Genomic DNA, 12,422 nt, shown 5'->3' on the forward strand with positions numbered 1-12,422 from the left:
TGGGTTCTGCTGGGTGGGGCTGTGGTCCCAGTACGCACCCCCTGCTTTTTGGCTACCATCCCCCAAGGTGCCCAAGTGAAGACCTTCTCGGTACTTTTGGGGTGCTGATGGGGAAGGGACACTTTTGGGGGGCTGATGGAGGAAAGGACACTTACGGGGTGATGTGGGAAGGCGCCAGCYGGGGGTGCTCCATACAAACCCGACAGGTAGGCTGAGGAGCCCTGTGGTGGGAGAGAAAACGAGGGTCAGCGACATCAATGATGTCCCCACAGTGCCAGCCCCTTCCCAGCCACCCCCAGCCTGACATGGAGAGTGTGTTACCATCATGAGTGGCACGAGGGACACAGTGACCACCTCTCATCCCCTAAAACCCCTCCAGGAGAGTGMAGGTGCACCCAAGGATGAGCCCGGGATGGGGATGGGAGCTCCCAGCTAACCCCAGTCCCTCCCCACTGCTGGTTTTTTGTCCTGCTGGTGYTTATCCCAGAAAAATGCTCCCCTTCTTGCCTCACCAGGGGGGTGAGAAAAGGCCACACAAAGCTTTGGGGTGAAGGACCCCACACCAAACGTTGCCCTTTGGGAGACCTGTCCTGCCCTGCTCCTCTCCATCACACCCATAAACAATTCCTGCAGCTGTGGACACAGGCACAGCATCCTCCCCTCCACGGGATGAGAGTGGACAGACTGACCAACCCTCCTGGAGCGCTCCAGAGCCACCACACCCCTCCCCTGCACTCACCGTCCTCCTGCGCCCGCTCTGCTGCTGGCATTCCAGGGAAAAAAAACAGCACAGGGAAAGAAAACAGCACAGGTAAATCAACCCACAGCTCAAAATGAATTATTCAGGGACTGACTGAGACAGCCCACAACGCCAGGGTGACCTGGGATGGACCTTCTCCACCAGCACCTTGGCCATCCTGTTCTCCTGGCACTGCACCAGCCCTGCCCACGGTGACCTTGGGGCTTGTGAACGTCCTTTCCCGGGTTTAGCCCCCCGAGAAGGAGGAGAGGTGGGGTGGGGATGGGCTCCCCACCAGCACAGCCCCCTGGGTGCCCGGGCAGGGATCCAAGCCCATGGCTGTGGAAGCACAGGGTGGGCTGCTCGTCCCCTGCACGCCCTGTGGCCACACAAAGGGGCTCTGGTGCCCACCAAGACTGGACCTCCAGAGCAAAACCCAGTCCACACCATCATAACCCAGTGGTGGGCTCAGGGCCATGACTGAGGACCACCTGCATGGCTTTGTCCTGCTCTTTTTCCATGCTCTTGGAACCCTTGGGACACAGCCTGTCCTTGACCACCGGTGAGACCCAGCTCAGGACAACACAGGGACAAAGCTGACCTTCCCAGGGGGCTGTATCCAAGGAGAKCCAATCCACCTGCATTCCCTGTCCTCTCCTCTTTGCTGCTGTGACCAGCACCCTCCCTAAACAGCCAAGAGTCAGAGCTCCCCAGGAGGTGGCTCCTACAGCTACAGCATCCGCCCAAACCCAACAGCTCCAGCAGGACACTCCTGACACCRGGGACATCCCACACTTACTGCAAAGGGGTGGTAGGGGGTGGCAGCTGCAGCCCCTCGGGTYCCCGGGGTGGATGGCAGCATGGACAGCCCCGTGGAGAAGATGCCCAAGGCGCTGAGGTTCAGTCCTGGGATCAGRTTGGCTTGTTGCTGGGAAAAGAAAAATACAGAGAGAGGTGTGGGAAGTGSAGCTCTGGGCTTCTCACCAGAGCATGGATGTGATGGATGAGGCCAACCCTTGAGCTCCACTCTGGATTTGTGACACCAGGGTGGCCCTGCAGCAGMAGTGGCCCCAGGGGGAGGGCTGGGCTTACATTGACAGCCACCACGTCGTTCTCGTAGGCCTCGCGCAGCTTCTTCATGATCTCCACCTCGGCRCTGGAGCAGGCGGCCGTGCTGCCCTTCACCGTGATGGTGCGCTCGGGGTTGTAGATGGTCAGATCCTGCAAGCTGCCCCACGGCAGAGTCCAGAGCAAATCGTGGTTATGTTCCTTCTCCGAGGTGAGAAACACCCCAGGAAAACCCAAATCACACCTGWGGGGTCCCCCTGAGACAGGGTGGGAGCCATATGGCCGCTCCCTGCCCAGCACCACCATCCACCTGGGATGAGGAACATCCACCTGGGGTGGGGAACGCACACAGGAGCACACAACTGCTCTGCTGTCCAGCTCCAGCACTGCCCTTACCATGCTGAGTGGAATGGGGTGGCCTGGTCTTCACCAGGACTCCACTSAATCGTGGAATCAGGGAATCATGGAATGGTTTGGGTTGGAAGGGAATGTAAAGATCACTCAATCCCACCCCTGCCATGGGCAGGGACACCTCCCACTGTCCCAGGCTGCTCCCAGCCCCAATGTCCAGCCTGGCCTTGGACACTGCCAGGGATCCAGGGGCAGCCACAGCTTCTCTGGGCACCCTGTGCCAGGGCCTCACCACCCTCACAGGGGAGAATTCCTTCCCAATATGCCATCTCACCCTGCCCTTTGCCAGTGGGAAGCCATTCCCCCTTGTCCTATCCCACAAACTTACGGGGAGATGGTGATTTTTGTGCCCGTGTCCTGCTCAATCTTCTTAAGGTTGCGGCCCTCCTTGCCAATCAACCTTCCCACCAGGCTGTTGTGTGCCAGGATTTTCAGGGGAATCTCTTCTGCTCTAAAACGGATTTAAAAAAAAAAAAAAATCTAAAGGTCCAGCCAGTCAGGAAACAGATTTCCATCCACAGGTACCGAGGATGTGGTGGAAGAAGGGGGACCACCAGCAGCACCCTTTCCCAGCACACCAGGGAGCACTCACGATTTGGTTTCGTCAGCCTCCTTCTGCATGATGTCCAGGATCATGCGGCACGCTTCCGAGCAGCCCTCCGGCGTGGCGTGGATGGTGATCGGCTTCTCRGCCGCGCCGGCGTTCTCCTTGCGGTGGATGTCAACCCTGTGGTGAAACAAGCGGCACAGGGGAGCCCCTGAGATGGGTCTGGTGTCACACCGAGGGGTTTGACAGCTCGGGAGCTGAGAAAAAATCATTTCAACGCTTGCTCGAGCTGYGGGGTGAGGCTGGGTCTCGGATGTACCGTCACCCGCTTGGGTTTCGGGCGGTTGGGGTCGGGCTCGGGCCGCGCTCGCCTGTAGGACCCGAGGTCCTGGAAGCTGAGGGGCAACACAACATCAACCAGCGCRTCGAGGGGGCAGAACAAATCCTCAAGCGAACACAGCCCTGAGCACCCTGCTCTATCGCCTCGCCGCCGGCCCCGCTCGGAGCAGGAGGCTGCAGGGAAGGCCCTGCCGGCCCCGCCTGTCTCTGCACAACACCCGAGGCTGTCCGGCGGCCACGTCCCTCGGGACGGAGGGCACTTACCCGTGGGCAGCGTCTGGCACGACACGCGGGCACCCGGCAACAACGGCGCTGGTACTCACGCCCTTCCAGGGGAGAGCAGAAGGCTCCCGTGCGCAGCGGCAGGGACCGTGCTCTACTCCTCTGGTGCTCCCTCAGCTCATGGCGGGAGGAGGCACGGCCTCCAGCTCGCTCCTCGCGCCCAACCGTACCTGGCAAAGCCCTGAGAGAGAGGGAGAGAGGAAAGCAGGGTAGGAGACTCCCGCACCTCAACCTYGGGCAACACGGGCAAGAGCCTTTCCGTCTTCTCCGCGCGAGTCCGCGCGCTCTTCCCGCCGGAGGGCGAGGCCRTGCCGCCGGCCGCCACCTTGGCGTCCCTGTCACACTGTGGCCAGATCTTCTGAGCAGGGGCGGCCGCTCGGGAATGCTGCCGGGTTCTGCTCTGACACAGTGGGTCCCTCTGAGGCTCTGTCCCAGCCGGGATCATCCAGGGTGCTGCCGTGTGTGCCAGGCCGAGGGCTGTGGGGCACGGTCACTCCAGAGTGCCACAGYGGGTGCTGTGGGTTTGCAGGGGTCAGCTCTTCCAGGAGCTCCGGAGCCAGCAGGTCGGGACATGGGCGGTGAAAGGAGAGCCTTCCCTGAGAGACAGAGGGGTAGAGCCAGCCCCAGCCAGAGGGGCTTCAGAGCGCTTCCATCCGAGCACCGAACAGGGAGGGAAGGCTGAGCGTCGTCCTTTTTGCAGGCTCCATCTCTCCAGAAATCCACAGCTTCGGCTGCAGCCACTCAGGAGGAGGCTGGTGCTGAGTGGAGGGTGCAAAGCGATGATGGAGGTACCCTATGACCATCCTGGTGACGCGGCTATGTGCCAGGTGACACCCTCGGAGGTGTCCCCAGTCGTGGAGCTCCCTCAGGCCAGCCTGGAGGCACAGGGACACTCACTGCCATCTCTTCGCTGAGGACGAGCAAACACACCATGACAGGTCACACCAGACCAGGCTGACACTCCCAGTAGGGGAAATCCATGAGGAATCCCAACAAACCCCACAGACGGGAGCCACGCAGCTCCGTGAACCCACAAACAGCTGAGGCTACTGGAGATGAGGACACGGCTTCATGCTGGAGAGGGACCAAGTGCCATGGAAGGGCTGAACAGAGGCCCTGAGGTGACCTTGGAGAGGGGCACGAGCCAGGTTCCTGGCTGACCAAGCCATCCCACACCTGTGGGGATGTGTGGGCACAAGAGCAGAGGGATGCCAGCAAGGGGTGGCTGCTTTCAGGCACATCCCATCCTGAAGAGCGGGAGAAGGGAGAGCTCTGGACTTCCCAGCACATGCCAGTGCCACTGCTGAACTGCTCCATTCCATGGGAGGATGGCAAAGGGGGCCTCCAGCACCCTCACCCCATCACCAGACGCTGCAGAGGGGTGGCCAGGGATGGGAGCTCATGGTTTGCTGATGGTGCAGCAGGAAAAGCCTCCAGGAGACCTTGCAGGGGGCTGGGAATGCTTCAGGGAGCGGGTGCCATGAGGGACAGCGCTCTCCAGTGTGCCTGTAGGGTTATCCCGGTCCCATGGCTGCTGGGTGGCCGTGGTCCTCTCCTCAAGGGCTGTGCAGGGTCACCCGGTGGGGTGGGCTCTTKGTCTCGGCTTCTTCACGGAAGAAGATGGCTCAGCCTGGGGACAGCTTTGTCCCCTGGCACTCAGAATCATCTCTGGAATCTCTGGGTGTGGAGCCAGGGGTGAAAACYGATGGGAGCAGAGGAATCCCGAACCCAACGTTGSTCTGGGRAGGAGCAGGGGCTAAATCCGAYGGGAGCAGAGGAATCCCGAACCCAACGTTGCTCTGGGAAGGAGCAGGGGCTAAATCCRAYGGGAGCAGAGGAATCCAGAACCCARCGTTGMTCTGGGRASGAGCAGGGGCTGGGGTGTCACCCTTGGGTCATCACCCCGCTGGGTGAAGTGGCCTGGGAGGGACAGAGTGACACCCAAACTGAAGCACAGGGTCTCCTGTGGCTGCCTGGGATGGACTCTGGTGGTCCCCTTCGCCCAAAGCTGAGCAGAGGTGGTGGCCTGCTGTAGGTGGGGCAGGAGAGGGGACAGCACCGGGCACGGCGCTCCTCCATGGCACTGGGGCACACATGGGAACCATCCCCACCGAGGGACACATCCACAGGGAGCCATCCCCACCGAGGGACACGTCAGGGCCACCAACTGCCCCAAGCAGCAGCGCTTGGCTTTGTGGCTGGGAGGAACCGGCACCGTCCCACCTTCCGTGCCGGGCTCGGGGCTTGGGAAGGGCGAATCCCGCTCTGGGGTGGCGAGGACACAGCTGCTCATCCCACCAGGACTCACCTGGACACGAAGGGCTAGCGGCCAGCTGGCTGCCAGGTGGCCACAGCTCGGAGCGAGCCAGGCTCCGAGAGCTCCTGTCCCTGCTCCTCTGCCCCCTTTCCCTGAAAACCTCCTCCCATCAACCCAGCGCCAGGGCTCGGCTCTTCTCTCTACCTCCAGCCACACCACTATACCAAAGACCTGCCTCTAAAAGCTCCTCTGAGAATCAGGATGCTCTGGGACAGGAGTCCTGCGTCCCACGGGATCACCGGGTTCGGGATGACGAGCACGGGAGGAGACAGCTTTGGGTTAGACACAAACACACCTGGGCAGGAACAAACCATGCRGGAAAACCATGCAGAGAATCAGCGGTGAGATCGAGAACAGCAACAAGAGAAACACGGAAAACTTTGGCAAGACAATCCCGCTTTTTGGGGTTTTTTTCCTCTTTTTTTTGGTTCAAAAATAAAAACATTAATGGCTAAAATAGGCTTCAAACAGTTACAAAAGCCCATCCTTTTGGTGGCAGTGCCTCCACAGCATCCCTTTCCCCTCRACAGCTCTTGCCCATATAGGATGCTGCGGGATGAGCGAATCCCGAGGGCAAAAAATTGCGCCAAGGATTCCCCTTTGGGATTTTATCCCCAAACTTGCCAGTTCTCCCTAAAGCCTCACCCCCAGCTGTTCTCATGAGGCTTTAGAAACTCATTCCTGGGCCTTTTCCAGCGTGCAACCCCCTCTTGCCGCACCCAGACCGCCCTGGCCAGCAGGAATGGTTTAGGGGCTGAGCTCTGCCGCCACCCCCTGAAGGCTGCAACCCAAAAAAATCAGCAGTGGCCGGCACTCCAAAGCCCCCAGCACGGGGAGGACCCGAGCTGGGACCTACAGCACCCTAGGGAAGGAAACAAAACCATCGGAAGTACTTACTTGGACTGGGTTTGCTTAGTAAGGTTCTTTATGGTCAAGCCCTCCTTTCCTATGATCGCACCAACAAACTGCGTGGGCACCAGCATCCGCAGTGGGAAATCGAGCTGTTTGGGCTGCGAGGAGCCCCCCGGGGAGGAGCCCCGCTCCCTGGAAGAGTGGCCCCCGCGGCGGGATCGCTGKGGGGGCGGAGGGGAGCTCACCTCTTCATCCGGGATGTAGGAAATCTTGAAGGAATAGTTCTCAAACTGCTGGTCGCTCAGCTTCTCTATGGCTCTGCGGGGTGGGGACATGCAGAGGGGGCTCAGGGCGCTCCCTGGGGTGGGCTTCCCTCCAGCAGCCCCACCACACCCTGGGCTCTTCCTCCCTCCCCGGGCTGGAGAAGGTGGCCACGGGAAGCCAGAGCTTGGCTTTTCCCACAAGGACCAAGCCCCATAACCTGGTGGATTTTTGGGACTGTCCTGTGCAGGACCAGGAGCTGASCTCGATGATTATTGTGGGTCACTTCCAGCTCAGGGGATTCCATGACTCTAACACACTCCAGTCACGTTTATCTGTGGCCCACAGAGCATCCAGCCAAGGCTGGGGGCACAAGGAGGATTCTCCTCCACTGTCCTGGGCCAGCAGATCACTGTCCCCAGCTCTGTCCTCACTTATCCAGAGCCCTGATGGGTTAGCTGGTGGAATGTCCACCAACACATGGACCCACAAAGGCTCTCTGTGGCCTGGGATCTGCTCTTGGTCATATCAAAAACACCCTGGCCACTAATTAAGGAATAAACTCACTGTTTTCTCCCAGGCCTGAAGTCTTTATGAGCCCAGAACAAAGCGTTTTGTTCAGAACAACCCCTCCACTTTGGAAATAACCCCAACTTTGTTTTTTTCTTGTGGCTGATGGCCACAAAAACCCCCTCTCCCATGCCAGGGGAAAGGCAGAAGACAGCCCAGTGGTGGGACAGCTTAGGGAAGCCTGGGAGACACCCGGGATTCATTGGGAAAGCCGGCGTGGTGCAGAATTATGGGCGAACCAAAACCAACCCCACTCACACTTTTGCCTCCTCCTTGGTCGCATAGGTGACGTTGACAACGGCAGTTTCCGTGTCTGTGTTCACTGCAGGGAGCAAGAGAGGCAGAGTTGGAGCAGGGCTGGGACAGGGGTCACATCTCTGGAGGAGGGGGACATGGCTGGGATGGGGAGATGGAGATCCCTGCCCCACAGCACCGCTGGGGTCTCCCCCAGCACAGGAACTGGGCTGGAACAAGGCCAGGAGGGGTCAAGGATGGATCCTGGTGCCAGGCTGGACACTCCCAACCCACCAGCACACCCCAAGTCACATCCAGCTCATTTTTGCTTATAGGGATAATTGTTTTCCCAATTTGTCAGGCACCAGGAGCATCCCTGGGGATGCAGGATGGATAGTCCGTGCCATCCCACCACTCACAGGTGGCCCCACCTCCACCAGCAGGGTTTGTGTCCAAAGGGAAACCCATCAGTGCTACTGGGGCAACTGGGCTCCATCCCAGGGGTATTCCTGCAGCCTGGGCAGCAGTTTTGGGGGAATGAGGATCATGACAGACCATCTTACCTTGCTCTACATTCTCCACCGTGCCATACTGAGCCAAGAGGCCATCCAGCACCTGGCAACAGGGCAGCAAATGGGGCAGGTGAGGCCTCGAGCAGGCAGGGCAAGAGCCCACCCCACCCTCCAGCACCACCCAGCTGCACCCATCACCCCAAAGCTGACCCACTGCTCCAAACCCACGGCTCTGCTCCCCATCAGGGGCTGGAGCCCAGTTCAGGCTCCCTCCTGGGGTTCTGGGGAGCTCAAGAGTGGCCCCTGTGCAGCCCAGGTGCTGCAGCAGCACAGCTCGTGCTGACAGAGGAGATGAAYGGGATGCTTTTGGGATCAGCCACTTCTTACCTCCCACTGTAGGTGRGGGGGGATGTTCCGGATCTGGATCTTCCTGCTCCTGCAAAGACGAAGCCCYGGGTTAGGGTCTGCAGGGACCTCACAGAGAAGGGAAAAGCCTCTCTGGGAATCAGACAGCAGCTGCTGACAGCTTTCCACAGCATCCCAACGCCCCACAGCGAGCTGGGGCAGCTCATCCCCAGGGACAGACATTCCTCCCATTTGCCCTGGTCACCAGCGGGGCTGAGGCTCTGTCTGGAATGCTCCCTCCTCATGTTGGCTGTCAGGTTTCCAAGGAAACCTCCTGAAAGGAGCCTCTGCAGAGCCATGACCATACAGGGATGCACAGACAGCCCTCCCTGTGCTGCTCCAGGCTGGATGGGCTGGGTGGCAACAGGACCCCAGACCCACCACGGCCAGCCTTGAGAGGGGCTCTCCAAAAGTGCATCCTGCTGATGCCCAGCACCTCCCAGAAACGTGGGGGTGCTTTCCTTGGGGAAACCCAAACAAAACCCTTGGAGGCCTGAGTTTGGAGATGGCCAACACACCCAGCCTTGTCCAGTGGCACTTCCAACCTCACATGACTGTGATCCCAGCCTGGCTGTGCCTGCATTTCCAAGCTGGCAGTGGTTTCATTCCCAGCCTCGTGGTAATTTCATTCCCAAACTGGCAGTGGTTTCATTCCCAGCCTCATGGTGATTTCATTCCCTAGCTGGCAGTGGTTTCATTCCCAAACTGGCAGTGGTTTCATTCCCAGCCTCGTGGTGATTTCATGCCCAGCCTCACTATGGTTGGCCATGGTTGCATTTCCAAACTGGCCGTGGTTTCATTCCCAACCTGGCAGCGGTTTCATTCCCAACCTGGCTGTGCCTGCATTACCAAACTGTGGTTTCATTCCCAACCTTGGCACAGCTTCATTCCCAACCAGGCTGTGATTTCATTCCCAACCTCACTATGGTTTCATTCCCAATCTGCCCATGGTTTCATTCCCAATCTGCCTGTGGTTTTCATTCCCAATCTGCCCGTGGCTGCACTCCCAGCCTCATACAACCGTGTTCCCAATCTGGCCATGGAGCAGCCTTGGGCTGTGGATGCACAGGAACTGCTGCCAAAGCTTCCCAAGGAGTAACAGCCCCCAAACCCCTCCCCAGGCTGTGAGATGTGCTTGGGCAGTTTTGAGAAATTCTGAGACAGCCCAATCCAAGGAGGATCCAGCCAAGCCACAGCTGATCCAGGAGCCAGCATTCCCAACCCTGCCTGGAGTCAKTCAGCTCTGACCACAGCACTGCCCCATGTTCTCACTCTGAGCAGAGCACAGCTGAACCACCCCTCCCAGCACCAGCCATGGTTCTCCTGTCCCAGCCACCCCCTTCCCACACACAGAGCCAGGTTTGGGAGCTGYTCAGAAGCTGGAAGCTGGTTTTGTGAAGTTTTCCCTTTCCTTGGGATGAGCTCTCAAGGAGGACACTCAGAAGGATGGATCCCACCAGCCTGAGCACTCTGTGGGGACACAGAAGCAGCTCCAGCTGATGGCCACCAACACCCAGGGGCTTTGGGGAAAATCCTGCAGGACAAGGAGGCAGCAGGACRTGGAAGGAGACATCAACAACCTGATCCCTCCTGGAAGCTTCAACTGCTGGCAAATGAGAGCTTCCAGCTCTGGTCCCTGACACAGACAAACCCTGAGCCCCTGCCAGCAATTCTGGGAGATAAAGAGTTCCTCRGGTAGCTTGGGGCAAGACACCAGGGACGGTGAGGATAAGGCAGGGCAAAGGATGGTTTTTGAGATGTAGGACAAACCTCATATCTTATCCCATGAGTAGGACCATGGACAAGCAGGTGAAAGCACCAGGGAGCCTCGTGTGTCCTGGGGCTGCTCAGCCAGGGGTGGTCAGGGGGACAACAAATCCAGGAGGTATGCTCAGGAAAAGGCTGCTGTCCCCAGCTGCAGCAGGGATTTCACGGTGGGGAATCCCAGAATCCCTGCATGGGATGGAGCAGGATTTGTCCTACCCCACTCCCAGCCATGCCCACCCACACCAGGAAGCAGAACCTGGCCCAAGGGAGAGCCTGGCAGTGATGATCCTGCTCTGCTCACCACCAGCCTGAACCTTCCCCTGCCCTTGCCACCCATCCATGGCTGACACTGTTCCATGTACAAACTCCCACAGGGACCACTCCAGAAACCAGGATCTGTTTCATTTTTAAAACCCACCAGCATTTCCCAGAGGGGCTCTTTGAAGGTGCCCAGGTTCAGTTTTGATACCCAGCTCCACGGAACACACCCCACTAGGTAGGGGGATGATGGAGAGCCTGAACAAATCCCAGCAAGCCTCAAACCATCAGAGAGCTCCAGACACACTGCCCCGCCACTCCCAGCACCTCCCAGATCCAAACTGACCGGGGGCACCTTCACTGACCTCATCCCAAGGTGCCACTGCTCAGCTCCAGCCAAAGCATCCCCACAGCCATCCTCCCCACAGTCTGGGGACCATCAGGATGCCCCAGGCTGGAGCACGGAGGAGCTGCTCTCCTTTTGGGGTTCATCCAGGAGCCCAGGAGCATTTGGAAAGAGCACATCCAGGAGAAAGCAGCCCAGCAGCTGGACAAGCACCCTTTGCCACTCCTGGGACAGCCCTGTCCTGAACTGAATTGCTCGAGGGCTGTGATTCCCTGCCCCTCTGCCAAGGCAGATGCCAGGGGAGATGCCAGAGCAGCCCTGCTCTCCCAAGGTGCTGCCTCACCCCTCCTGACCCACCTCCCAAAGCCCAAAAACAGAACGATCACAGCAAAGTGCCAACATTACCCCACTTCCCAACAGGACATATTCCCACTTCCAGTGCCCATCCAATCTGGGGCACAGCATCCAAAGACACCCACAGGGCTCTCAGGMATCACCTCCCATCCAGGCAGGGTTCCCAGCAGCTCAACATCACCACTCAGCATTTAAAACAAGGTTATTATTCCTGCTGGGTGTGGTTTTTATGGCTCCTGTAATTCCACACTGTGGACCACACACACTGATGGAGTCACGGATGCACACCTAATGGAACCACAACGGATGGATGTGCCTTTCCAGGGCTGGCTGTCTCCTCCAACACCACTCCCAGAAGAACTTTGGGGCAGAAAACCCCTTTATTTTGATTTTTATTTTGATTTTTGTTTCCTTTTCCCTGCTCTCTCAAAACCCAGGGATTGACAGAACGCTGGCACAGCAGCTCGTGCCAGCACAGCAGCCGCATCTCAGCTGCCCTGTTTTGCAGCAGGCTGGTGGGGATTTATTAAATAAAATAAAATAAATAAAATAAGATAAAATAAAATAATAAAATAAATCATAGGAACCAGCTGGGGGAAAAACACTCAAGTGTGTGATGCAACGGTGCCCTCGGATAACCTGGAGAGCTGCATCTCTCTGGCTGTTCCCCACCTCCACACACCCACCTCGCTGCCTCACCGGCTTCAGGGCCTGAACAAAACCAGGTTCACCTATTTTTTTCCCTTCTAAATCCATCCCAGACTGGTCCTGCTCGCCAGCAGCACGAGGAGGAAGCATCTCCTCCAGCCCAGAGCTGTGTTCTGGGTACCAGGAGCCTCCAGCAGCACAGGGAGAATGGAGCAGGGAGTGAGGAGGTGAAGTGAGCACATGAAATGATGCAGGGTAGAGCTGTGTGATTTCATGCATCCATTAGAGCAGAATCATGGGGTTGAATCACAATCCTGCAGGGAAAGGGGGTGGAAAACCCCCAGCTATCCCTGCCCTGCCAAATGCCCGGTGTCTGCACTTGCTGAAATCAGAAAAGCCTAAAACTTGGGCTTTATTCCCCAGAATCAAGTAGATTGAGGAGGTTTTGGTACATCCTCCCCTTTTTCCAGCTTCCTACCCTCCTATAGCTTCCAGGGTGGGTAACTCCTTTA

The 12,422-nt window shown here is 58.3% G+C and overlaps 1 protein-coding gene across 1 annotated transcript in view; it reads right to left on the minus strand.

Annotated features, from left to right (window-relative positions):
- LOC130582358 (insulin-like growth factor 2 mRNA-binding protein 2) overlaps positions 1–9,306 on the minus strand; it is a 13,075-nt gene extending 3,769 nt beyond the window's left edge. The window contains exons 1-11 of the mRNA XM_057381000.1: positions 9,294–9,306; positions 8,520–8,596; positions 8,184–8,235; positions 7,645–7,708; positions 6,601–6,873; positions 2,811–2,945; positions 2,547–2,669; positions 1,832–1,967; positions 1,539–1,667; positions 740–760; positions 156–221 (exon numbers count right to left, since the gene is read on the minus strand). Of these exons, the coding sequence (XP_057236983.1) occupies positions 156–221; positions 740–760; positions 1,539–1,667; positions 1,832–1,967; positions 2,547–2,669; positions 2,811–2,945; positions 6,601–6,873; positions 7,645–7,708; positions 8,184–8,235; positions 8,520–8,596; positions 9,294–9,306 (1,089 nt within the window). The remainder of the gene's footprint in view (positions 1–155; positions 222–739; positions 761–1,538; positions 1,668–1,831; positions 1,968–2,546; positions 2,670–2,810; positions 2,946–6,600; positions 6,874–7,644; positions 7,709–8,183; positions 8,236–8,519; positions 8,597–9,293) is intronic.
- Positions 9,307–12,422: the final 3,116 nt, after the last annotated feature.

The sequence above is a fragment of the Malurus melanocephalus genome, unplaced genomic scaffold, assembly GCF_030028575.1.
Source record: "Malurus melanocephalus ecotype Western Australia unplaced genomic scaffold, MMel_1.1 scaffold_485, whole genome shotgun sequence".
In the NCBI taxonomy this organism is placed as follows: Eukaryota; Metazoa; Chordata; class Aves; order Passeriformes; family Maluridae; genus Malurus; species Malurus melanocephalus.